General features: G+C 45.2%; 2 protein-coding genes and 1 non-coding gene across 3 annotated transcripts; 2 read left to right on the top strand and 1 right to left on the bottom strand.

Annotated features, from left to right (window-relative positions):
- The first annotated feature begins 208 nt into the window (after positions 1-208).
- Positions 209-3,084, top strand: LOC123429869. The gene is made up of 4 exons (XM_045113846.1): positions 209-903; positions 1,141-1,272; positions 1,370-1,405; positions 2,797-3,084. Exons 1-2 carry the CDS (start codon positions 411-413, stop codon positions 1,176-1,178), a joined length of 531 nt encoding a protein of 176 aa, XP_044969781.1. The 5' UTR covers positions 209-410; the 3' UTR covers positions 1,179-1,272; positions 1,370-1,405; positions 2,797-3,084.
- A 12,358-nt stretch (positions 3,085-15,442) lies between these two features.
- On the top strand, positions 15,443-15,581 carry LOC123433748. The gene has a single exon (XR_006625074.1). It is a non-coding gene; the product is annotated as a small nucleolar RNA Z247 (small nucleolar RNA).
- Positions 15,582-20,140: 4,559 nt separating this feature from the next.
- On the bottom strand, positions 20,141-24,348 carry LOC123425721 (equilibrative nucleotide transporter 3-like). The gene is made up of 10 exons (XM_045109430.1): positions 24,100-24,348; positions 23,192-23,271; positions 22,981-23,085; positions 22,281-22,436; positions 22,042-22,185; positions 21,813-21,918; positions 21,295-21,470; positions 21,047-21,207; positions 20,687-20,945; positions 20,141-20,526 (listed from the first exon to the last, which is right to left on the bottom strand). The coding sequence occupies exons 2-10, from the start codon at positions 23,231-23,233 to the stop codon at positions 20,419-20,421; spliced, it is 1,257 nt and encodes a 418-aa protein (XP_044965365.1). The 5' UTR covers positions 23,234-23,271; positions 24,100-24,348; the 3' UTR covers positions 20,141-20,418.
- Between the last annotated feature and the right edge of the window lie 2,141 nt (positions 24,349-26,489).

Here is a 26,489-nt window from a genome sequence, read left to right as displayed (position 1 = left end):
GGACCCCTAGGGTGTGCCTGGTGGGGATGCTCGCGACATCATGGGTCCAGACCCAGCAGGAGAACGTCTTGGTGTGGCCTCTCTCCAGCGTCCTGCTGTCGAGATGGTCCACCCTGACCCGCTTGCCCGAAATCTCATCTGCCCCCTCCACCGACCAGAAGTGCATCGGGACATCCTCGACTACCACCCGGACATGGAGCAGGAGGGAGCCGAAGGAGGCGTGGTCATGCTCGTGCCAGGAGGCGACGTTGAAAACGGCTCCGTCGACGCGGATGGAGCCTCGGCGCACCGCATTGACCTGGTGAGCCGGCTGCGTGAAGATCACGAAGAAGTGCTCCGAGTGGTGCGCCGTGACGCGCACAGAGTGTACTAGAACGGCAAGCTGCGTCTCCAGGGCCCTTCCCACCGTCATGGGGGACGAGGCGTTGACCCCATCGGCGACAGTGAGGGTGACATCATGGCTCCTCAGGAAGAAGATCGCCTCGTCCACCGCAGGTGACGGGATGGCCACCGAACGGCTTTCCCTGGGACGGCGCGACGGGTCGACGTGGTGGAGCATGGTCGGCAGCAGCGACGACATGGCGGTGGAGGCCGGCGATGGAGGGAAGCAGATGCGGGCGTGGAGCGACTCGCCGGGAGGAGGTGGGCCTAGCCGGCTCCTAGCCGAGCTGGAGGCACCCGGCAGGAGGTGGCGCTACGGGCAGAGTTTAGCTATGTGTCCCGCTCTCCTGCAGAGGATGCAGTGTACATGGTCCCGGCAGCCGGCCATATGGTGCCTTCTACTTAAGCAGTGGAAGCAGCGTCCACGGAAGAGGGCGGTGAAGGAGGAGGGCGGCGAGCTTCCATTGAAAGCTCGGGAGCGGTCCGTCCGCTTCTCCCCGGGCGCGGCCGCGAGACCAGCAGGTTAGGGGAGGCACCTCTCTTCTTCCGTTGACTGACCTTAGTCCAATCCCCATCTAAACCCGAAATGGCAAGCGGTGGCAATAAAGAGGGAGCAATGACCACTGATTTGATGCGACGGGACTCACGTGGCTTCGAAGTGTCCGCCAGATCGACAGGAGGCCCGTCAACATCATGTCTATACGGCCGTCGATTTCTGTTTTTCCTAACAAATATCCATGTTGATATGATCCTTCACAGATCGCCTCTACTTAGCCCGGCGAGCTATGCCCCTATGAGAGGACTCCGCCGCCCTCGTCGTGCTCTTGGCTGAGGTCTCCGTCGCCCTCGCCATGCTCTTGGCTGAGGTCTCCATCGCCTGTTCCATGTATTGTATGTCCCCTCTCTCTATAGCCTGCCTAGGATTTCTATGCTAGCTCTTGGTCGGGCTCGCCGTCACCTCTTAATGTGTTGTCACTTCTTTCTATAGCCAGCGTAGACCAACGATGGATACAATGACCAAGAGGTATGCATGTCCTGATTTGATAAGAGTCTCATGTTTCATGCACTTTTTTGAGTTTGTTTTATATATTGTGATGTCATTGCCTCGATTCAGCTTGGTTCAACATGCCTATGCCCTACTCTGTACAATTGATTGGAGGAGCACATTAGTACGTTTGTCTTTGACAAAAAATTACATGCATGCTAACCTCCCAAATAGAAATTTTGGTCAAAGGTGGTGTCTTTTCGTCTGTAAAAAATAATATTTTGTGTAAAACTAATAGCATGTCGTGGTGATGTTGTAATGAAATACATGATTCTGTAGTCGATTTTGGGCATGACACTGTCATCTATCTATCGTGTTCGAGTGGTAAAAATAGGAGCATATAATCTTCAGTCAAACAAATTATCCATGCATTAAACAGATAAACAACAGAAATAAAAATATGATTTGTTTTCTTGGTTTAGATCAAGATATAGAAACCATACATTGCTAAATGCATCTAAAATTCTGAACAAAATTAATGTTTAATGTGAGAGGAAACCAAGATTCTTGCTACGGTACTGAAGGTTAAATATTGCAGCATAACAAGCATAACACTATAATTGCCCTACTTTTTGTTTTTGTTGATGTTCCAAGAGTTTATATTTCACCTGAATTGGCAAGAAAGGTCCAACAGATAAAGGATGATTGTACATTTATCTTCCTCTATTATGCTGACCATACTGTAGATATATACCTTCCATTATGCAGGCTTCGTTTTTATACTATTGCACTTCTCACTATTAATTTTGTTTGATGTTGTCTCGAGTATTGGAAAGCAGATTTCAGAAGATGTGATCTTTAATGTCTTTTTATTGACTTTCCATTTTTGTATGACTTCTTTTCCCACAATAATAGTGTACTTTGTAGAGTTATATTAGTACAACAAACCTGCAAATAATTTCATTGCCTCTAACGAATTGCATCAATATATCCGTTGCATTTTGGTTGCAATATCATATTTTTGTTTGAAACTTTATTCTTGGGATATTACTTACAGATTATAAGTTATACCAATTCGTCTTCTCATGGTTGTTCTATAAGGTTGCAGCCTCGGTACCCACTCCCCTCCTCTTCACGCGCGTGAATTATGTATAGATAAGCAGAAACACTCACACTGCACTATACCTCGGAAGGTCATGTGCTCCATAAAGGACAATGCTTGATGTCCTCTATCCTAATCGCTTGCTCTGTCGCTTATGCAAACCAAATACTTCATACCTCTGCCTTTTTACTATTATCCTGGTGTGTTCCTTTAAAAAAGCTCTGAACACTATGATGTGCTTCATGTGCTGCTACCTTTAGTTTGGTTTCACAAATGCACTAGAATATATATTTGTGTGAATTAAGCTAATATTCAGTGTCTTTTTCAGTCTTTTATACCATGAACCATTTGGATGGAAGAATCTCATGTTGCTATGGAGTAGGTGGTAAGATTTTGACAACGGCAGCCTGTCACATGTTACTAGGATCTACATTGGTACGAAGTTCTCATACAAATGTAAAAAAAATAGACACATGTTCCACGTTGATTATCATTAGCAATCATATATATTAGTGTTTAGAGCCACAAGGGATAATGTACTCATGTCGATCGAACATGCTATATTTAACAAGTTATCTTCTGCAGCCTATCTTTTTTCCGTCATTCAGTTAGTGTGATGTAAATATACTCTAACCATTTTTCAAATCCCTCAGTTTAAATTATTTTTATAACATTTAAAACTATAGATCGCCATATTTCGCTTTTCATTCATTTATCTTTTTAAACTTGACTGTTACACAATACATTTTGTAATTGGAATTTTAGCATTGCAAAAAAAATGATCCATTATATTCTTACCCCGTGATATTTAATAAATGCTTAAAAACACGATACCAGAATATAATTAGATGACATCAATCTAACGGTTGTGCAATAAAAAGATATCAAATATACATTACAAAACACTAATTTCCTTTGGCTGAATCAAAATTAATATAGCAAAATGTATGAACAAAAAATCTAGCAATCTCCTTCATGACTCATGTAGAACCATCTCTCCACAACATATTTCACATATCTCGTGTGCAACAGGGTTTCTATGCAAACAAAGCAACAAAGAGTTGCAAAACGAGTAACGTCCTATTGAGGAGACACCTAAGCAGTGGAAGGGGGTTGGGTGGGTAATGAAGATAGTGCTAGGTTATTTAATTTATTGTTCATAGAGATACGAGTAACGGTTTAGAAACCACTAGCGCAACCGTTCTAAGATATCTTCTAAGAGCTTGAATTGACCATAGTCAAATAGACAAGAAGTGGACCTAAACAGGCAAAATAAAATTTCACCGAGACAGAGATGTGATGGTGATTTTAGCTGCCCACAACAAAAACAAGCAATATCCATGATAAAAATATTAATGTTTTCGGAACACATAAAGTATCATTTTGTATATGCAAGTTCAGGAACATTCAAATCAAATTAATATACTAGAGCTAATTCATTTATGCAATTTGTCCAAATGTGGAACACATCCATTTTCAAAATTGTTGGCATACTTTAATAATGGCTCTAAATCTATTGGTATGGGTACTGACACAAATGAGTACATAAAAAAGGGTGCCATGCCTCGCATGAAATTTTATGTATCCCCCTTCCCCATAAAACCATTGAGTAACTACAAAGCCTTCATCGAGTAATAACATGTTAATCATGTTATTCATTTAAGTTTATACAATGTTAGCTTGTAAATAAGCTAGCCCCTGCGAATGCATGGGTTGACGACTAGTTCTCCTAATAATGTGATCGTGTTATCAATGACATCTAATGTCCATGATCAGGAAACCATGACCATCTATTGATCAATGAGCTAGCCAACTAGAGGCTCACTAGGGACATGTTGTGGTCTATGTATTCACACATGTTGTGGTCTATGTATTCACACATATATCTTTTTGGGACTAACTTATTAACTTAGTGCCAAGTGCCAGTTCCTGTTTTTCCGTGTTTTTGACCCTTTTCAAAGGAGAATATTAAACGGTGTCCAAATGGAATAAAACTTCTGAGAAGATTTGTTCTGGAACAGAAGATACGCAGGGGGCGTGAGAACCAAGGCAGAGGCCACCAGGGGAGGCCACAAGACCCCTAGACGCGGCCAGGGGGCCCGCGCCTAGCAGGCTTGTGGGCCCCGTGTGGCTCGTCTGCCCTACCTATTCCGCCTATAAATTCCTAAAAAATCCAAAACTACGCGAGAGATCCACGAAAATACTTTTCCGCCGCCGAAAGCTTCTGTCTTCGCAAGATCCCATCTGGGGCACGTTCTGGTGCCCTACCGGAGGGGGGATTCGGATACGGAGGGCTTCTTCATCAACACCATGGCCTCTCCGATGATGCGTGAGTAGTTCACCATAGACCTTCGGGTCCATAGCTAGTAGCTAGATGGCTTGTTCTCTCTCTTGGATCTTCAATACAAAGTTCTCCATGATGTTCATGGAGATCTATCCGATGTAATCTTGTTTTGCGGTGTGTTTGTCGAGATCCGATGAATTGTGGATTTATGATCGGATTATCTATGAATCTTATTTGAATTTCTTCTGATCTCTTATATGCATGATTTCATATCCTTGTAATTCTCTTCTAGTTGTGGGTTTTGTTTGGACAACTTGATCTATGATTCTTGCAATGGGAGAAGTGCTTGGTTTTGGGTTCATACCATGTGGTGACCTCACCCAGTGATAGAAGGGGTAGCGAGTCACGCATCATGTTGTTTCCATCAAGGTAAAAAGATGGGGTTTACATCATTGGTTTGAGTTTATCCCTCTACATCATGTCATCTTTCTTAAGGCGTTACTCTGTTCGTCATGAACTCAATACACTAGATGCATGCTCGATAGCGGTCGATGTGTGGAGTAATAGTAGTAGATGAAGTTAGTATCGGTCTACTTGTCTCGGACGTGATGCCTATATGTATGATCATTGCCTTAGATATCGTCATGACTTTGCATGGTTCTATCAATTGCTCGACAGTAATTTGTTCACCCACCGTAATATTTTCTATTTTGAGAGAAGCCTCTAGTGAACACTATGGCCCTCGGGTCTACTTCACGCCATATTTTCAGCCTTACACTTTTACTTCGTTGCACTTTCCGCCTTCAGATCTCACTTTGCAATCAATCTTGAAGGGATTGACAACCCCTTTATAGCGTTGGGTGCAAGCTTGTTTGTGTTTGCGCAGGTACTCTGGACACTTGGCTTGATTCTCGTACTGGATTGATACCTTGGTTCTCAAAACTGAGGGAAATACTTACTGCTACTGTGCTGCATCGCCCTTTCCTCTTCAAGGGAAAAACCAACGCAAGCTCAAGAGGTAGCACCCATCAACAAGCTTCAGAAGTATATCACCACAACGCAGGAAGGGACGTTCATTCCCGGCAGAGAGAAGGATGAGATGACTGCGTCCCTAGGGAATGCTGAGCACCCTGGACGAACACGAGGCACACCAGGCTTCGTTCCGTGGAAGGTTGGGTTTCCCGACGCAGGCGGTTACAGAAGCCGGGAGAGAAAGAGGAAAACAGAGCTGAGCGACATGCAGAAGATCCAAGCAAGACTACAAAAGCTTGAGGAACTTGAGAGCGAGCGAGCTGCCAGCCAACAAGCTCAGCGGCACGAACCTACCCCAGAAGGTACCCCGCCATCTCAGCGGAGAAGTAGCGTGGCTTCCACGGAGCCCCTTCAGCATGACTTCATGGCTCCTAGCTACCCCGTGGATACTATCACGGAGGATCAACATTGCGAGCTTATGATGAAGTGTCGGAAACTAACTTTCAAGGCGGTTGTCGGCTCTATTGCACCTCCCGAACCAACGAAACTTTTCACTGCCTTCCGATTCCACATGGCTATGTTGTTGTGATGGTGGATCAAGTAATGGAGGGATTTCAGGAGCTCGAGCTTGACCACCCTATAGGTGAAGGGGAGAATCAGCTGGTTCGTGCTTTGAGGAGTACATGTCTATGGAAGAAGGAGTTCATCAAGCTTCCAAACTGGACACCTCCTCCTCCTCCGGTGAGTGATCAGGGCACGCCGACTCCTCCCAGTCCTCCTCCTCCTCCTCCGGTGAGTGATCAGGGCACTCCGCCTCCTTCTCCGGCTCCTCCGACGCGTGAGGGCACTTCGCCTCCTCCTTCTCCTACTCCGGCGCGTCAGAGCAGTCCGCCTCCTCCTTCGCCTCGTCGGCAACGTCGGAAGACAAATTCCGCCGCTCCGGCTCCTCCGGCGCGTCAGAGCAGTCAACCTTCTTCTCTCAAGCGGAAGAGATACGCCTCCTTCTCTCCGCCGGCTAGCGGTACAAGCAGAGGCGGGAAATACAGTCCACCTCTCAAGCCTGTGAAAAAGTTACCATATGAGAGGACCAAGCAGGAAAACGAGGACATATGCCATGCCGAATTGAGGGCCCATTTTGCAAACAAAACTCCACCTTAGAAGGAGAAGCGAGATCAGGTGAAAGTGGAGCGCACTATCAATCAACTGAAGCGACCATCACCGCCTCCGTCGGATTCCAACTATGACCGCATTCTTAAAAAGACATATGCACAAGCGCGGCGGTTGGGAACTACTGGGAACTACTTCCAGCGATGCAAGGAGAAGAGGGAAAACAATTCCCCAGCTCGGCCAACAGGAGAAGCAATCGTGTCCCCCACTCAAGGTGTCTAGCGATATCGTCGTTGCTAATCATTCGGGGATGGTGCCCGGTACCAATCCTGATGATTACTTGGGGGATGAGGTAACAAAAGAACAATATAAATACGTGTGCGGGAAGCCTCTCGTCAAACCTGGTCATCCTCATCTAACAACGATGATGCACAAATTGCATGAGTGGTACATGAAAACCTGCAAGGAGTCTGAAAAAGACGCTATGTATGTTGCACTGAAACCAGAGCACGAATTCATTGGACTTCCCATGATTCCTATTAAATTTGAGGATTTATTTCAGTTATACAATCAACTGACCCTTGACAAACAATTCATGACTTCCTACTGTCTGTAAGTCTCTAGCTCAGTTTGTTCATTGCATGTATATATAATTATCCTCACTATATATATATATATATATGTATATATATATATGTATATATATATATGTATATATATATATATATATATATATATATATATATATATTATGCAGATTGAAGATTGTCGAATTAAAAAAAGTAGGAATCATCGATGTTGGGTTCATTAGCCCAGATGCCGTAAATGAATTGACGGTACGAAACTCAATCAAAGAGACCGAGGAGAACTTGCTAAACTCGTCCCTTATACATCAAAAGAAAAGGGAAATAACTTTCCTTACAACTTCAAGTGAGTGTTGATGTCTTCTTTGTATACTCAGTTTCGCTTACTCGAGGTTAATAATGTAATTGATGAGTTATATATGCATGCGCATATACCATTCTGTTATCCATTGACATTGGCGCGGCATTAGTAACTGTCTTAGATTCGAGATGTAAAGCCGAAGAGGATTATGCGGACATGGTTGCAATGCTCAAGAAGCCCATACAATACCGGGACCATATCGGCATGCAACTTTCGTTCATGGGCTGATATCAAGTAATCATTTTCTTTGGCTAGCAGGGTTTGGAAGAAGTTTGCCAATAAGGTTCCCGGTCTAAACAAAGAGTTGCAATTTACGCACCCCAACGTAAGTAGTACTAGCTAGTTCCATGCATCTCTAATTGATTCAAATATATCATTACCATGCTTGCTTATCAGTTTGATTGAACTCTATTCTCATAAAGTATATGTACCAGAAAGAAGGGACTGTTTTATGTGGGTACTACGTATGTGAGTTCATTCGCCACTCGACCTCTGAGCAGGGCTTCTCTAAGGAACTAAAGTACGTAAATAATATTCATAATTTTATTTTATATATTACCATAAATTGTGTTGAGTTTTATTCATATATATGCATGTATTGACCCCCTTCTTTAAATTAGATCTGCGAGATGCGGGATGAAGTCCTACCATATGATCGCATACGAGCAATTCAAGAGGAATTGGCGGGATTCTTTCTTGACCACGTCATACCTAAAGACGGATAATACCATGTGGATTTGTGATTGGATCTTAATTAGATGATGTTAGGGATTGTAGAAGATGTTATATTTTATATATACGTTAGGGATTGTAAATGGTTTCCTTCATTTTCTTATTAGCTAGCGTCAAGTTCTTTCTATATGTATAGTAGCTAGCGTCGACCAAGCACGGAGAAAGAGAGGCCACTTCTATCTATTAGCTAGGTAACACAATATGAAACCACTAAATTAACCCTCCAAAACCCCCCAACCCCCCCCCCCCAGTTCAAAAAAAAAACCCAGCTCCGGCCAGATGCTGACGCATGGATGCCATTTGGTCCCGGTTGGTGTGACCAACCGGGACTAAAGTTCCTTGTGCCTAGGCTCCCCGCATCGGACACGTGGAGCTCCTTTGGGCCCGGTTCATAAGCCAACCGAGACTAAAGGTTTGGGCCTTTAGTCCCGACCCTTTAGTCCCGGTTCAAGAACCGGGGCTAATGGGCCTCTGGAACCGGGACAAATGGGCCTTTTTCTACTAGTGAGTCTTGGAGGTAGAGAAGAACATTGTTGCAGAGAAAAGAGAGGTTGCTGCTGCTGAGAAGTTAACCCATATAGAGGTTGTTGCTGCTTAGAATCTTGAAGCCAGGCAAGCAGCTGCATCAAAAAAGGAAGAAGTCGGGCAAGCAACTACTGCAAAGAAGAAGGCACACAAAGTTGTTGTTGCAAAGAAGATGGCACAGAAAGTTGCTGCTGCAAAGAAGAAGAACGAAGAAATGATGAAAGGAAAGAAGCGAGTTGAAGAAGGTGACCATAGCTCAGGGCTTGCCAAGAATGGAAGCATGTTTGACATCTTTAGGGACTAGTGCAACATCTGTCAAACAGGACTTCATAAGAAGAAACTTTTACTTTTTATGTTACTGAAATGGTGACAAAATTCTACTTTTGATCTTATATCAAATATCAGTATGTGGTGTCAAGAACCATTGATCTTACTGAAATGGTGTCAAGAACCATTGATCTTACTGAAGTATAAAACATGTGGTTGTAGATGTTCTTTTCTACTTATTGTGATCTTACTGAAGTATAGTTGGATCATTTTGTTCAACAACACACTAGTTCATTGTACTGGTTAATTGACAAACAAACTAGTTCATCATTGCATTGCAATAGATTCATACATAGATCAACATCAACAAAGTTCACTTCTTCTTCAAAGTACTGGTTTCCACTTGCCATTTCTATCACTACTACTAAGATAGTTTTACATTAGGAACTGCTAGCTTCAATTGTCATCAGGAACCACAACCTTCACTTCTTCTTCAGCAAACACGAGCTTCATTTCTTCATGAGCAACATGACACATAGCACAACAAGTAGCAGTACACCACCAATCAGCAGTTTCAGCAGTAGCAACAAAGTAAGAAATGCACTAGCTTGTACCCTCGTGATGTTCATGGCACCTCCAGGCCCAACAGTGAAAGCCCTTCTTCTTTCTTCTCTTTCTCTCTCAAGCAGTTCCCTCCTATCCTCTCTTGCTCCTATGGCATCAACAACTTCATGACCAACAAGATAATGATGATCTACAAGGTAGGCCACATATTCCCTCTCCCAATGCCAGAAATCACATCCATTCTACAAACAAGTAGATGAAAATCAAAAAATTTGAACAAACAAATCAAGAAATATCAAGAGCGCTTTGGCAGATGCTTACTCCCCCTGATTGACACATGTGTAGAACACCCATCTATCATGATCCTCCATGGTAGACATGTAGAACTTCACTTTGCAGCGGCAGCAGGGGCATGAGATGAGCAACGCAACCACTGTCCACCCGCGATAAACAGATCGGACAGTGATGCTGCTGGAAACGGCGACGACGACGAGCGGTGGGCGGCGACAACGACGAGCGGTGTGTAGCGGTGATGAGCGGTGTGCGGCGGGGACGAGCGATGGGCGGCAGCAACGGGACAGACGAGCGGCGGGTTTCGCGTAACACAGGGGGAGCTAGAGATTTTTACACATAACACCCCAACTCTTCGTTTATTAACGACAACTAGCACTCACATGCCTACGTGGCGCTCGTCGACTAGTCAAACTTGCGGCGTACCGACTGGCGTACATGAATAGTGACCATATAAACACGTCCCATCATACAAAGTGACTGTAATGACCGTATTTTCAAGTAGAGTGACCAAAGCGAGCTCGTGTCGGAAGTTCAAGGACCTGTAGTGCATTTTACTCAAGGAGAAAAGAGGCCTCTTGTGATATAAAAATGCCCGAGATGATGTACCCTCCTCTCAACACAGCAAGGAGACCGGGACCGATGGTGTATCACTGGCGTGATGCCATGATTTACAAGCTTTTCAGTACGACTGAATGAACGCAAAACTAGCAGTAACTCACAAGTCTGAATGAACAAACTCATGTCTTGTTTCTGAAGAATATGTCGTCCAATATATTGCAACCGTTCCCCTATCTTTTGGCGCGTGTTAGGCATCATCTGCTTGTTGATGGACAAATAGCATCCATGTTGACAACCGTTAGATGCTCATCGCTTCTTCTTTTTATCCGCTTGCTCTCTTACAAAGTATCCCCGTGGCACTATATCGGAGCATCGCCGGACAGTTGCTGCACGATTCACAACTCAGCACACTACCGGTCGTCGCAGCATCGACTCGCAGCACAACGGCGACCATCGCAGCATCGCTGGTGTAGCCATAGCTACCTTCACAGCATCGGCTCACAGCACAACGACGATCATCGCAACATCGTCGGAGTAGCCATAGTCGTCGTCGCAGCATCAGCTCACAGCTCAACAGCGGCCATCCCAGCATCGTCGGAGTAGGCATAGCCATAGCCGCAACATTGGCTCGCAGCACAACGACGACCATTGCAGCATCGCTGGAGTAGCCATAGTTGTCGTCGCAGCATCGACTCGCAGCACAACGGCGGCCATCCTAGCATCGTTGGAGTAGCCATAGCCGCCATCATAGCATTGGCTCGTAGCACAATGGCGACCATCGCAGCATCGTCAGAGTAGCCATAGTCGCTGTCGCAGCATGGACTGGCAGCACAACGGCAACCATCTCAGCATCGCTGGAGTAGCCATAGCCGTCATCGCAGCATCGGATAGTAGCACAACGGCGACCATCGCAGCATCGCCGGAGTATCCATAACCGTTGTCGCAGCATTGGCTCACAGCACAACGGCGACCATTGTAGCATTGCCAGAGTAGCCATAGCCGCCGTCACAGCATCGGCTTGCAGCACGACGGCGACCATCGCATCATCGTCGGAGTAGCCCGAGCCGCAGCATCTACTCGTAGCACGACGGCAACCGTCGCATCATCACTAGAGTAGCACGGAGAAGACCCCACCGACGAGATCCAATCAGTTTCAAAGAAGAGGGAAGTTTCAAAGGAGAGGGAATATGGGAGAGATGGGCAGGCTCGGCGGATTAGGGAAGAAACAAGTGGCTGAGCGGTGTTCACTTGAGGAGATAAGGATGAGGAAGACCACGCGCGCGGGGCCCCACGATACGCGTGGCGAGTGCGCGAGGTGGCTGCCATGAGAGTATCTGCATCCGAATGCAAGGAAGCAGTTTCTTTAAAATAACTATTGTCTACGGGGAGTTGGGGGCCAAAATACCTATCCAACCGTTTTCTAAACTGGCTTTATCTTTAGAGGATCTCGTAAAATAGGTCATTTATCCCGGAAAACGTCCATTTTAAACCCTGAATTCGTAGAGATCCGCTGAAACGAACCCTCAAGTCGAAATCCCGGTCGATTGCACCATGAACTATGCAATCCCGGTCTAAATTGAACCCTAACGTCGTTTGGCAAACAAGGATTGCCAAAGGATGACCGGGATCGATGCCAATTCTACTGTTTCTCGTTGGGCCGTCCCGCTTTCATTTTTTCCTTCTTTAAAACGCAGGCTTTTTCTTGTTTAAAACTGCAAAAAAATAAGCACGCGCGGCGACCTGAAACTAAAACTTCCTGTTGTTGGCCGAAGTAAGCAACCACCGTGACAAGACATCTGTTGCATTGACTTGCTCCCCTTTTTCTTCTTTTATTTTTTTCTGTCTTTTCTTTTTTATTTTTTATTTTTGTTCTTCACTTTTAAAATAGCAAGCGCACGTACGTATGCACGCCACTATACGTATGGATTAAAAAAGAATTGAAAAAATCATGCCTCAAATAAAAAATGTACAAAAGAAATAAGAAAGAAACGAATTGAAAAGAATTCATGCCTTGAAAAAACGAATTGAAAAAATTTCACGCCTTAAAAAAATGAATTAAAAAAATTCAAGCCTTACATGTACTTAATATTTTTAATACATTGTATACATTTTTAATGTCCCGAACATTATTTTGAAATGTGTGAACATTTTTCAAATGCAACGTACATTCTTTTCTTGTTACTGTTTATTTTCTTTTATATTATAAATGTTTTATTGTGTGTTGTCAAAATATTTTCGAAATTAAAATTCAGGGATTTTCAAACACATCCACTGGTTTTGGTTTTTAACATATGATTAACATTATTTTTTTAAACACATGTTTTTTAATCATCGCATATATTTTTTTAAATGTCTCAAACATTTTCCTGAAATGTGTGAACATTTTTCAAATGCCACATACTATATTTTAAAATGCCATGTACTACTATTTAAAATTACACACATAAGGACCAAATGCTGCGTATTGTGCAACGCGTGCACAAGCTAGCAAGGCTAAGATCGATGGAGCTGCTTCTTGTATATGTACGCATCAGCTTGTCTAAATTAATTAGCTTTCTTCGTATGTTGTGTGTTTTGATGGAACTAAGTTTACATACGTGCAGTCTCGTACAGCCGAAAAGTACTCGATCGAGTCACTGCGTACAGAACCTGTGCCAACAATGCATTATTTTTTATTTTTAACAAAATAAAACTTAAGTGAGTCGGTCTAGCGGGGGAAGGATGTGTGCCCTTTGAAAAAAAGGAAAAAAAATAAAGCAGGCCGGCCCACGAGACGAATCCCAGTTGACACGGTGTCAAAGTTAGATTTAGGGCCTGTTTGGTACTGCTGTGCTCCTTAAAATCCAGCTCTGCTTCTGAAAAGACAAGCCAAACGGGGTAGCTTCACGATATGCCGCTCCGCAAAAAAACTAGAATCTGGGGTAGAACTTCAAAGTTTTTATGAAGCTCCTCAGAGGGTACTCCAAAAAACTCTAGAAGCTGGAGTTGGGGGGAAATTACCCACCACTGCCACCAGTAGGTGGATACCCCTTCATTTCTTTCCCCTCAACCAATCAAATAAATTCTTTTCATCAGATTTTCTATTTTTGAAGCTGGAGCTAGATGGAAGCCAAACATTCTCTTAATAGTGCTATAGCTTCTGTATGAAACTGCTTCAAAGTGAATTTGATGAAATGAAGTTGATTTTAGTGAATTGAAGCAGTCCCAAACAAGCCCTTAGACTGGAATTGCATAGTTCAGGATGTAATTGACCGGAATTTTGATTTAGGGGTTCATTTCGTCCGATCATTACAGACTTTTCCCCGTTTCTCCCTGCTGATTTACGGAAAGATGGTCTATGCGTATATTTTTGACCGGCTTGCAACCGCTCCGTATTTTTTTGGGATAACCAAAATTAACAAAAGCTAGAGTGGCAAAAAACAAAAATTTCCCCACGTGTATAGCTTTCCTTTTCCTTTCTGGCTGTCGGCCGTTCTTTAAACCTTGAACTATATCTCTTGGGTGTCTTATCCTGTCTTAATGAATGAAATCAGCACAATGTTGTTTTTCGCCAATAAAACTTCCACGCAGAATCTTGAACTACATCTCTTCTGGTGTTCATCTATCTTAATCACGGAAAAAATAACACGCTATATCATCGCTAATAGCACATTATAGAGTATAAAGAATGATTTTGTTAAATTGATGAATATACAATGTCTCGTTAATAACATGCTATAGCACACTGATATCATATTTTTAAGGATAACATCATTTTGTATAACACGTTATTATTTTGATCTTAATGAATGAAATTAACATAATGCTGTTTTTTGTCAATAAAAATTCCACGCAGCGCCGCCTGAAACGATGTCGTTCCTGTGCCGAAAGGTCCGCCGTGGCTGCCGACCGCCACTTAGCTTGCGCTACCCGTGCCGCTCGCCGCTGTTAGAATATAAACTGTATAGGGATAGGAAACTAGTTTAAACTAGTTTCCTCTTATCTCTTTACCTCTCTCTCTTATCTCTTGTAACCTCCTAGAGGATCAACTTGTATGTCAAGATATCTATCTTATAAATATAATGCGGCCCGAGACAAAGGGTTCTACGCTTCCTCATATGGTCATCAGAGCCGCTTCCTCTCGTACGTCTAGCCGTCGAGAGTAAAACCGATCTATTGATCGCGAGAGAGAGGGGAACAAGATCGAGTCGAGAGCTACACCATGACAGTCACCACGCCATCCACCGCCTCATCATCATCCTCCACCTTTGCTCCATCTTCCATGTCCAGCAGCTCGATCTCCCTCGGTCCACCTCCAACAGAGAAGCTCACGAGGACAAATTTCCTCCTCTGGAAGGCCGTCGTGCTACCCCAGATTAAGGGAGCACACATGGAGCACTTCCTCGACGCCGCAAGTCCAGCGCCTCCTGCCACCATCACCATCACCAGCAATGGGAAGGACGAGCAGGTTGCCAACCATGCCAGACCAATCTGGTATGCTCAGCAGCAACAGGTACAAGGATACCTTATGGGATCTCTATCTCGAGAGGTCCTCGCCCAAGTCGCCATGCTCCAGACACCGGCCGAAGTATGGGCTGCCATTCATGCCATGTTTGCCGCACAAACGCAAGCCCAAAAGATCAATACGAGGATGGCGCTCACAAACCTGTAGAAAGGTAATCTAACCATGCCAGAGTATCTTGGAAAGATTAAAACCCTCACAGATGAAGTTGCCTGCGCTGGTGCTCCTCTCGGAGACGCCGAGATCATCTCCCACGTCATCGCGGGTCTCGACATCGACTACAACCCTGTGATCTCGGCGTTGGCTGCAAGGATTGAGCCTGTTACTGTCCAGGAATTGTACAGCCAGCTTCTAAGCTTCGACGCGTGCCTCAGCATGCTTCAAGGCGGCAATCTGCGCCAATATTCTGTCAACGCCGCTTCTCGCGGACGTGGCCGTGGGCGTGGCCACCAGGGGCGCGGTCGTGGCGGCGGAGGACGCAGCAGCAACCAGGGCCAGGCGCGCCCTGGTGGTGGTGACCGCGGCAACACCGATCGCGGCGGCGGCGGCAGCTACAACAACAACGACTACAACGGCGGTGGCTACAACAACAACAACCGTCGGCCGCGCTGTCAGCTGTGCAAGAAATCGGGCCACGAAGTCATTGACTGTTGGCACCGGTACGATGAAGACTGCGTGCCTGATGCACGACAGGCTGCTGCAGCCATGCGGGAGCACGGCGGACCTGATGGTGACACGGTCTGGTATGCCGATTCTGGCACAACAGATCATGTCACCAACGAGCTAGAGAAGCTTGCCCTTCGAGAGAGGTACCACGGCAGTGATCAAATTCACACCGCGAGCGGTGGAGGTATGGACATTCTTCACATTGGTCAATCATATATTAATTCCCCTAGTTTTAAACGTGATCTTGTCCTTAAAGATGTCCTCCATGTTCCACAAGCCGATAAAAACCTTGCTTCCATGTCTCGTTTAACCTCCGAAAACAATGTTTTCTTTGAAACTCACCCTACCTATTTTTTCATAAAGGATCGGGCAACGAGGGAGCTCATCCATCGCGGTAGATGCATCGGAGGACTATACCCCATCACATCTAGAGTCTTTGATCGCAAGAGTCATCGCCGAGTCTATTCTGCCATCAAGCCCTCCTTAGCCAAATGGCACCAAAGAGTAGGACATCCCTCTTCAAATATAGTCAAGCAAGTAGTCAATAAAGGAAATTTATCATTGTCAAATAGTTCCAAAAGTGAGTCAGTTTGTGAGGCTTGCCAATGTGCAAAAAGCCATCAACTTCCTTATCCTGTGTCAAATAGTATGTCTCATGCTCCTTTAGAGCTCATTTTTAGTGATGTATGGGGTCATGCAAGAGATTCCTTTGGTAGAAAGAAATACTATGTCAGCTTTATTGATGATTACAACAAATTTACATGGATATATTTACTTAAGTTCAAATCTGAAGTTTTTTCAGTTTTTCAAGAATTCCAAAAACTTGTTGAAAGACAGTTTGATAGAAAAATCCTTGCAGTCCAAAGTGACTGGGGAGGGGAGTATGAGAAACTCAACTCCTTCTTTCGTAGCATTGGCATCATTCATCATGTCTCTTGCCCTCATGCTCATCAACAAAATGGCTCAGCAGAACGAAAACATCGTCATATTGTGGAAGTAGGGTTGTATCTCTTAGCCCATGCATCAATGGCCCTCAAATATTGGGATGAGACTTTTATCACAGCTACATACCTTATCAATCGATTACCTAGTCGTGTCATTGGCAACACCACTCCTTTGGAACGATTGTTTCATCAAAAACCAGATTATACCTCTCTAAAATTTTTTGGGTGTGCTTGTTACCCAAATTTGTGTCCCTACAATCGCCATAAACCTGAGTTTCGGTCCACACATGTGTGTTTCTTGGCTATAGTAATCTTCATAAAGGGTACAAATGCCTAGAGATATCATCTGGCAGAATCTATATTTCTCGGGATGTCATTTTTGATGAAACATTATTTCCTTTCTCCAAACTTCATCCTCATGCGGGAGCCCTATTGCGTGACGAAATATCTCTTCTCTCCGATCCTATGACACCTTCTAGTCACGGGGGTGAATTAATTAATGATGATCATGTGCAAAATTCCATGGAACAGATTGATTTTGGTGTTGATTGTGCAGCTACAGGACGTAATTTTATGTGTGAAGAAACAGCCAAAAACGGATCTGGAGCGCGATCCCAGGAAGATTTCCCTGGCACTGGTCTCGGCACGCGATCCCAGGCTGATCTCCCTGGCGCCGGTCTCCTTGTCGCCCCCGCTACGCGTTTCGAGGCTGATCCGAGCGCCATCCTGCCGGACACGCGATCCCAGGAGGATTGCGCTGCTGCTCCCGCGCCAACCCCCCAGGTGGCCGATAGCTCGCCAGGTGGCGGCTCCTCCTCTCGCGCTGCACGTTTCGATGCCGCTGGCGAGGGGGACAACGCGCCAACTGCCACGCCAACTGCGCCAGGCGAAGGTGCGGTCGGATCTCCTGTGCATGACAGCGACAGTGCCACTACAGGGTTGGGATCCTCTGTGGCCAGACCTGCTGCAACGCCGGTTCCTTCTCGACATACACGATCTCAGTCCGGTATTGTTCGAGAAAAGAAGTACACGGATGGCACGGTCAGGTATGATAAACTTAGACATGCTTTCCTTGCAAATACTGGTGAACCAACGAATTTGCATGATGCTCTTGCACATAAGGATTGGAAGAAGGCTATGGATGTTGAATATGATGCACTCATTCAAAATAAAACTTGGCGATTAGTTCCACCAAAGAAGGATGCAAATGTGATTGACTGCAAATGGATATATAAAATTAAGAAAAGAGTTGATGGTAGTATTGACAGATACAAGGCCAGACTAGTGGCAAAAGGTTTTAAACAGAGATTTGGTATAGACTATGAGGATACCTTTAGTCCTGTTATTAAATCTGCTACTATTTGACTTGTGTTGTCTATTGCTATTTCCAGAGGTTGGAGCCTACGACAGCTAGACGTCCAGAACGCGTTTCTTCATGGTGTTCTTGAGGAAGAAGTGTTCATGAGGCAACCATCAGGTTATGAAAATAAAAACACACCACAGTATATCTGTAAGTTGGATAAAGCTCTGTATGGGTTAAAACAGGCCCCAAGAGCCTGGTACTCAAGGCTAAGTACACAGTTGCAAAAGCTTGGGTTTTCATCATCAAAGGCAGATACTTCATTATTCTTTTATAACAAGAACAATGTTACTATATTTGTCCTTGTCTATGTTGATGACATAATGGTTGCGAGTTCAAGTCCAGATGCCACAACTTGCTTGCTCAAGGACCTAAAACTGGAATTTGCTCTTAAGGATTTAGGGGATCTACATTACTTTCTTGGAATTGAGGTCAAGAAGGTAAAGGATGGTATAGTTCTTACACAAGGAAAATATACAACTGATATCCTCAGAAGGGTAGGTATGGAGAAGTGTAAGCCAGTCAGTACACCTATCTCTACTTCAGAAAAACTTACTGTTGAAAGTGGAGAGGCACTTGGGCCAAATGATGCAACAAAATATAGAAGCATTGTAGGTGCATTAGAGTACTTGACTCTCACACGTCCTGACATTTCATACTCTGTTAACAAGGTATGCCAATATTTGCATGCTCCTACTACTTCTCATTGGACAGCAGTAAAGAGGATTTTGAGGTATCTCAAGTTTACAGAAGGACTAGGTCTTCGGATTGTTAAGTCTTCATCTATGCTTGTATCAGCATACTCTGATGCAGATTGGGCAGGATATGCAGATGATAGAAGGTCAACTGGTGGTTTTGCTGTGTTTCTGGGAACAAATCTTGTGTCATGGAGTGCAAGAAAATAGGCAACAGTCTCAAGATCAAGCACTGAGGCTGAGTATAAAGCTTTGGCTAATGCAACAGCTGAAGTAATGTGGATTCAAACACTATTACATGAACTTGGAGTAAAGGTTCCACAAGCTGCTAGGTTATGGTGTGACAATCTTGGTGCAACCTATCTTTCAGCAAATCCTGTTTTTCATGCACGAACAAAACATATTGAAGTTGATTTTCATTTTGTCAGAGACAGAGTAACTAGGAGATTACTTGATATAAGGTTCATTCCAACAGGTGATCAACTTGCTGATGGATTCACAAAGCCTCTCACAATGAGAAGGTTAGATGACTTCAAGTACAATCTTAATCTTAGCAGGTAGAAGTTTAGATTGAGGGGGAGTGTTAGAATATAAACTGTATAGGGATAGGAAACTAGTTTAAACTAGTTTCCTCTTATCTCTTTACCTCTCTCTCTTATCTCTTGTAACCTTCTAGAGGATCAACTTATATGTGAAGATATCTATCCTATAAATATAATGCGGGAGACAAAGGGTTCTACGCTTCCTCATAGCCACCGCCATCGACACCCACTCCTGCCTCGCCCGTATCCGCCATCGACACCCACTGCTGCCTCGTCCGTATCTCTCGTCGTCGTTTGAACCAGCTGCTGCCCCGCCCCGTTCGTGACGGAGCGTCGCCGGCCTCGCACACTGCCACTCCATGCCCCCTTGCCGGCGGCCACGACACCACCAGCCAGTGTCACTGACTAGAAAATCATAGGGATTGACTTATTTGTTTAATTTAAAAATAAATAAAAATACACTTAGGGGAAGCAGATTAGGGGAACTAACAGAAGTTGCTTACAACTTTTACGGGAAGGCAAAAAAAACGGAGTTCTTTAGGGGAAACGTTCCAGTTGCTCTAATAAACATAAAAAGGAAGCTAGAAAGTATTCCCTCCGTTCTTAAATATAAGTCTTTTTAGAAGTTTTACTTAAAGACTACATACAGATGCATATAGACATAATTTAGAGTGTAGATTCATTTATTTTATTTCGAATATAGTCACTCAAAAAAATATCTAAAAAGACTTATATTTAGAAACGGAGGGAGTACACCGCAGTACATCGCAGGTCGCAGCCAAGTTATTTACAAACATGAGGCTAACATTTCAAATCTCTTTTGAGAAAGAACACAAATAACCACTTGGAATACACCACTGTACTGTACTACTGTAGCATCCTTGTTTCGGCAACCACCTATCTATCTATGGAGCGCGAAAGACCGCCAACATTAGCGCGCCTCCCACACTGACACCGAACGAATCGCGCAGACCGAACCAGGGAGAGAGCTCGACTACCAGCCCTTGCCTATCAACCACATCCAGTCAAGCACGACGCCGGAGAATATGCCGGCGAGGAGGCACACCACGAGCACGTTTCCCAGAGCGTTCTGCTCCGGCCCCTGCACAACCAACAAACAATGTTCAACATACAGCTCAGATCCTCATGACGGACATTTTCCTTCTGAATACCGCATTACGATGTTTGCATCGACAAGGAACAAGAAGTTTCTTTCTGAACACTGCATTGCCATGTTTGCATCGGCGAGGAAGGAGACTTGCCTTGTACCCATTTGGCGCCTCGGCGAGGACGCACACGGTGAGGTAGCCGTTTGTCAGCCCCAGAAAGGACGTTAAGAAGATCATGTACCCTTGGTCACCGTACTTGGCCGTGAAGTAGAACGCCGGGATGAACAGGAAGCGTGCCAAGATGGCGGCCATCAGGCCCTTCCGATTCGTCAGCTTCAGGCATTTGATCAGCGGCAGGTACCTACCAATCAGATCTAACACATTGTACATGGAGATCAGTACAAGCGCGTACCTGAATTTCGTCAGAACAATGACATGTGTCAGATACTTGGACAATGCTCCCAGGTAAATTCTGCAGAAGTAGAAGCCAGGTACAAGTGCAAGAAAGATTACCATGTTCCCAGGCCATGTGATCCTGTATCTTCGGATAAAAACCCAGGGAAGATTGATAGAGTCAAGACATATATCAGGAAGATATCCAACGCATAGTCTATATTCTGCATCAGCAGCTCTTTGGTGCTTAAACGCTCGTGCTTTTGGGGATCCTCCTCAACCTGCGAATCAGTATTATAAGCATTTCATTCTCATAGCAAAGTCATACACGAGTCATTATAGGCATTGGTATGATCAGAGAGACAAACCTGCCTATCTTGATCAGTTTTGATTCCTGCAGCAGCAAGGTCGCTGCCAACAGTCTTGCTCCCTTCAGAGGCTGCCTTTTGGCGGTAGTACTTCACGATGGGTAATTTGGGAAAGACTAATGCGTATAGGAGGAAGCAAGCTAGCTCGAAAATGCATGTTACCGAGAAGAATAACACTGCACAAAAAATCATACATGGATTGGTTATGCACATACATGGTGCGACATTTTAGGAGATCTGCAAGTAATATTGTAACAAGCACCTAAACATTCTAGTAGAGAGTTATATGAATGAACAAGTTCTGAAATGGATATTTCTTCACGTTGTCACTGATGAGTGATGACTGTTGAGATTATAGTGGATTTATAGCATTCTTCTACTCTTAAATTTTATCACGATTTTACTGATTCTGCATGTGTTCATGAGATTGGGCTGCGTGCATATGACGTATAGGCCGGAGGCGACGTTTCCCATTATCCAATAATAATAATATATATGTTGATGAGATCTGGACGTACTAGCTCCATTTCGAAGGCCATTTTGTGAGTTCTCGAAAGCTGCCTTTGTAATTAGTCTCAAAGCTGATGTTATAACTCCTGATGCAGCCAAGCCTGACAGAAAGGACTGCAATTCCAACAGATGAGTTACGTCATGAAAGGTAAGTTATTCTCATTCTGAGACATAAAAAGGTTAAACCACGATCATCACAAAGTACAGAAATAGACCAAAAAGTAGCCAAAAAGTAACCTGAATGAACTCCGGGCACATCAAAGAAAGGTCACCAACCAAGCCACCTTGAACAAGCGCATCAGATGTCCCAAAAAGGGCACTGATTATGCATACACCAATGTATGCTGGAATTCCACCATGTCCTTTGGTACCAACGTCCAGCTACAATAAGAAATATTATTTACATGAGTGGCCATACTGGCACATCAATATTATTCCTTTCCTTTCAGGCAAAAGGCAATACATAATATACTTACCAATATTAACGCGAAAGAGCTAAGGAAGAAAAGTGCAAAACCGGCAAGATTTCTCTTCCTGGTATTCATCGTTGCTTCATAGTATGCAAAGAAGCAGGTGAGTCCAAAGGCGAAAGGCTGGTATACTAGTGTAAGAACTCTTGTTGGATGGTAATCCTGCAGCCAGATATAGTAGGTCAATTGTCATTGTACAATGTACATAATAAAATCTGAATATGTTTGGAACACAACAAATGCTGCAAAACGAAGGCATCTCAGTTTAAGAAGGTAGACAGTGTAAGGTAGAAATGATAAGCCGTGTCATTAAATGAGTGTAACTACTACTCCCTCCGTACCTAAATATAAGTCTTTTAAGATATTTCACTAGGTGTCTACATACGGAGCAAAATGAGTGAATCTATACTCTAAAGTATGTCTATATACATCCGTATGTAGTCCATTAGTGAAATCCCTAAAAAGACTTATATTTAGGAACGGAGGGAGTAATTCTTAATTTGCCCAAACAGTCCAAGCAAATCCAGAAGGACACTTTAGCTTATATAGAAAGAAGTGATAGAATTATGCTACTAAGTACTACTGGCTTCATTCAGATCATCAATTAAATAATCTATTGCAACATTCAGAGAAAGGAGACGAGACACATTTTTGCATACAGATTTCAATCAAAAATATCAAGTGAGTTTCACAAACAAACACATACCGGGAACAGAGAGACATAGTAATCCTCGATAGTAAGCATACTGTTCCAGGCAAATAAGCTTCCATTTCCCAAGAAAAAACAAACAACTATACCCCAGAACTTCCCCTGCCAGACACAGCCAAAAGTAGCAGCAGTCAGCACAAAACACTCAAATCAAAGTTGAGAACAGTGCAATAACCATCAGATGAACTTGCAGAAAGAAAGAAAATACCTTAACTGCAGCTTCCCCGCCACCTGCCACCTCGAGGCCCATGATAACCAAGTTCACCTGTCCAATCAAAGCAGGCAGCACTGCAAAGAGTTGTATGTAACTGGTTCAGAAATCAGGACTGAAAAAGGCGTGAAACTGGGTTTCAACACCTGAAGATTTCGTTCGTCAGAGTTTCAGAGAAAGAAGTGGACGTCTGCGCAGCCCAAGCAAAGACTTTGGCTCGACGACACAGTTCATTGCAATATGCTAGACACTTGGACACAACAAGAAACTAATTCATTTCTATAAAAAAACAAGAAACTAATTTCGGTATCCGACTTCATAGAAGTGTCCAAATCCGCAGGTATCTAAAACTGGAGTCTGAACCTTCACGGGCACCAATTCCCCAGTCACCTGTAGTAGTAGGAATCCGGGCATCGAGACCAAAAAAGTGGCCAATTCACGCCATGAATCCGATTTAGCGCCGTCAGGATTGGAGCCGTGCCATCTTCGTCTCGGCGGTGGTCTTCTTTGGGAACTCCATTACGGAGTGAACGCAGATCGGCCTCGTGCGAACACGACCGAACGATGATGGCCGGACTACGGAGTACGGACAGCACGCGGCAACCAATTCGGCAAGTAATAGCGCATTGATTTGGGATATATGATTCCTCGCTGCCGGAGAAAAGAAAGAATCGATCCCCAAGAAACCCGTGAAAGAAAATAACAACCCATCCAACTCCAATCAAACCACTAGGATTACTTGCCGAAAAAAAAAAAGAGAAACCAATCCAAGAGAGTCCAGTACCAGCCGGCCTCGTTTGTTGGACCCCGTCGCCGTCGGGTTGGAGGACAAAAAAAAGGAAGGCTGTGATGGGATGAGGAACTCGGGGAAGAAGAGGCAGGTTACGGGAGAGCAGAGCACTGACCGGAGGGAGGAGGAGCAACCACGGAGCGCGCGGCGGCCGGCGGTGGCGGCCAAGGGCGTGGAGAGGAGGCGGGATCTGTGTGGGCTTGTGGACCGTGCGGCCGTATATATAGTAGCTGTTGAGATTTACGAATGTCAGTTGAGATTTACGTGGGAATCTTTTAACTTTCGTTGACAGCTCGTTGGGGGGAATCTTTGAGTATCCTCCTCAGGCTAACGTGTATGACGTGCGGGCACCGGGATCAGTCGGCGCATGAGTTCATCCATCTGGGAGAAATCTTAAACGGAGACGACTTTATTTGGATAGGAAAGTCGGACGGCGTAGCCGTTCAGACGGTCTGTCCTGCACGTGTTCCCACTACGAGTCCACACCGGAGCGGGTCTGTGGAATTATTTTAATACTCTCCCTCCGTTCCTAAATACGGAGTATAAGTTTTTTAAAAGATTTTACTAAGAAACTATCCGAATATATTTAGACATACTTTAAAATATAGATTTATTCATTTTACTTCGTATGCAGTCTTTTATTGAAATTTAAAAAAAAACTTATATTTAGTAAGGACGGGAGTACTAAAAAGGGATCGGTGTGTTGCAACTTGCAACGGATGAGAAAAATACTACAATTCTTAACCCAACAATCATGACCTTAGACTCATATATTGCTCCGCTCATAGTAACACACTTCAATGTTGATGGTTTGTGCAAGCGAGAGCGTGCATGCTCCTTCCGCCGTTTGCCACTCCGGCGTCGGTGTCCACCCCCCGCTGCTGGTCACTCCGACCCCAGCGGCCACCTAAATCCCTCATCTTCCGATGGCTCTCCTCCCTTTCGGGCCGTCCTTCTCCCTGCTCGTGCTCATGGCGGCGAGCCCGTGTTCAGTCACCTCCTCCTCCCGTCGGTCTGGGGAGCGGTCGGTGGTATCGGGCCTCAGCCTCTCGTCGAGCTCCGATGGCTCGAAGGCCCGCGTCCCCCCGTCGTTGGTGGATCCCGTCCGTGAACCGCCGCCTGTTGTGGCTTCTGTGCAGTAGATCTGGACGCAGCCGTCGCCATCAAAGAAGTAGTTGTGGAGGAGGCGTCGTTGATTTGGCGAGTCCGCGATGCACGGCGCTCCGCCTGCTCGCGAGTGGAGCAAGGTTTCGCCGGAGATGGAGAGCCTCTACTTTCATTGCTTCGAGGAAGAGCACTTTCGCATGGACTGTACCAATCCCATGGTGTGCTTCCATTGAGGCAACCCGAGACACGGCTCCAAGGAATGCAAATGGCCTCACATCCCGTCCACGGAGGAAGAGCTTCAGCGTGAGGTGGCGGCTCGGGTGACTGGCCAGGACAAGGCACCGTCATGTCTCCCCGTGGGTAGGGATCCTATCCTGACACCTCCGCCGCCTTCGTGCCCGGCGCGGTTGAGGAATGGCCGCGTCTGTGCATCCCGCGTCTCGTGTGTGCGGTTCATGAAGAACTCGCCCCCATCAGAGATGTGCATCGCCCGACGCACCCGTTCCATGGCGGACTTAGAGGAAACACTGCAATTTTCGATGGTGGCTTTTGCGGGTGGTGCTCGGCATGACATCATGTTGGAGTTCGTGAGGGAGGCATTAACGGTGGTGGTCGGAATCGAGCCTGAATGGACCTCCTTTCACTCCTTCCGGCCGGAGTATTTCCTGATCGTTTTCTCCCGCTAGGATCACCGCAACTTGGTCACTACATGGCCTTTCATCGAGCACCGTGGCATCCGTCTATTCTTCAGGCAGTGGAATCGCCAAGCCCAAGTCGTTCACTCTGCATTCAATTTCAAGGTTGAGCTGGTTCTAGAGGGAATCCCATCGCATGCCTCAGATCGTGGTGTAGCTGAGGACCTGCTGGGCTCTTCATGTATGGTTGACACTGTGGCGCCGGAGAACTGCGCCAGGAGTGACCTCACGGCTTTCAAGCTTTTATCTTGGACGGCGGATCCTGACGGCATTCCCTCGCTCTATTGGCTCGCCAGACCGAAGCAGGGTTTGGTTGTGCCTTTGTTCGAGCCTACTCTTCTGCAGTACAGGGTTCTGATTCACATTCACAAGGTCTCAAACTATGGCGCTTGGGAAGAGCCTATGTTCTTGGCAGAGTGGTGTGCCTTTGGATGGGCGAATCAACGGTGTCATGGTTGCCGGCGGCGCTCCGGTGCGCTTGTCATGGCAGTTTGGCATCAGAGACGTGCGTCGTGGGGGTGACGACAGGGGCGTGCTCGTGTCGGAGCTGTTGGCCCGTCGTTGAGGGGAGCGGTTGATGCCTGGCGCCTTCCAGTCATGGAGGACTGTACGGAGGTGTCAACGATGGGGCTTGCTTTACACGTCAAAGATAGCCTTTCGGTCAGAACCTCAGCTTTTGACCGCTTGACCACTACCAATGGAC

The sequence above is a fragment of the Hordeum vulgare genome, chromosome 2H (assembly GCF_904849725.1).
Source record: "Hordeum vulgare subsp. vulgare chromosome 2H, MorexV3_pseudomolecules_assembly, whole genome shotgun sequence".
NCBI classification, from domain to species: Eukaryota; Viridiplantae; Streptophyta; class Magnoliopsida; order Poales; family Poaceae; genus Hordeum; species Hordeum vulgare.
This window is presented reverse-complemented; position numbering and strand designations above follow the sequence as displayed.

Coding starts and splice junctions, on each gene's coding strand:
- LOC123429869 (XM_045113846.1), top strand. CDS start 411: ATGGGGGACGAGGCGTTGACCCCATCGGCGACAGTGAGGGTGACATCA. Junction 904..1,140: donor CGCGGCCGCGAGACCAGCAG/GTTAGGGGAGGC, acceptor GATCCTTCACAG/ATCGCCTCTACTTAGCCCGG.
- LOC123425721 (XM_045109430.1), bottom strand. CDS start 23,233: ATGGGCCTCGAGGTGGCAGGTGGCGGGGAAGCTGCAGTTAAG. Junction 21,919..22,041: donor TGTGCCCGGAGTTCATTCAG/GTTACTTTTTGG, acceptor TTGGAATTGCAG/TCCTTTCTGTCAGGCTTGGC. Junction 21,471..21,812: donor TGGCCTTCGAAATGGAGCTA/GTACGTCCAGAT, acceptor TTTTTTGTGCAG/TGTTATTCTTCTCGGTAACA.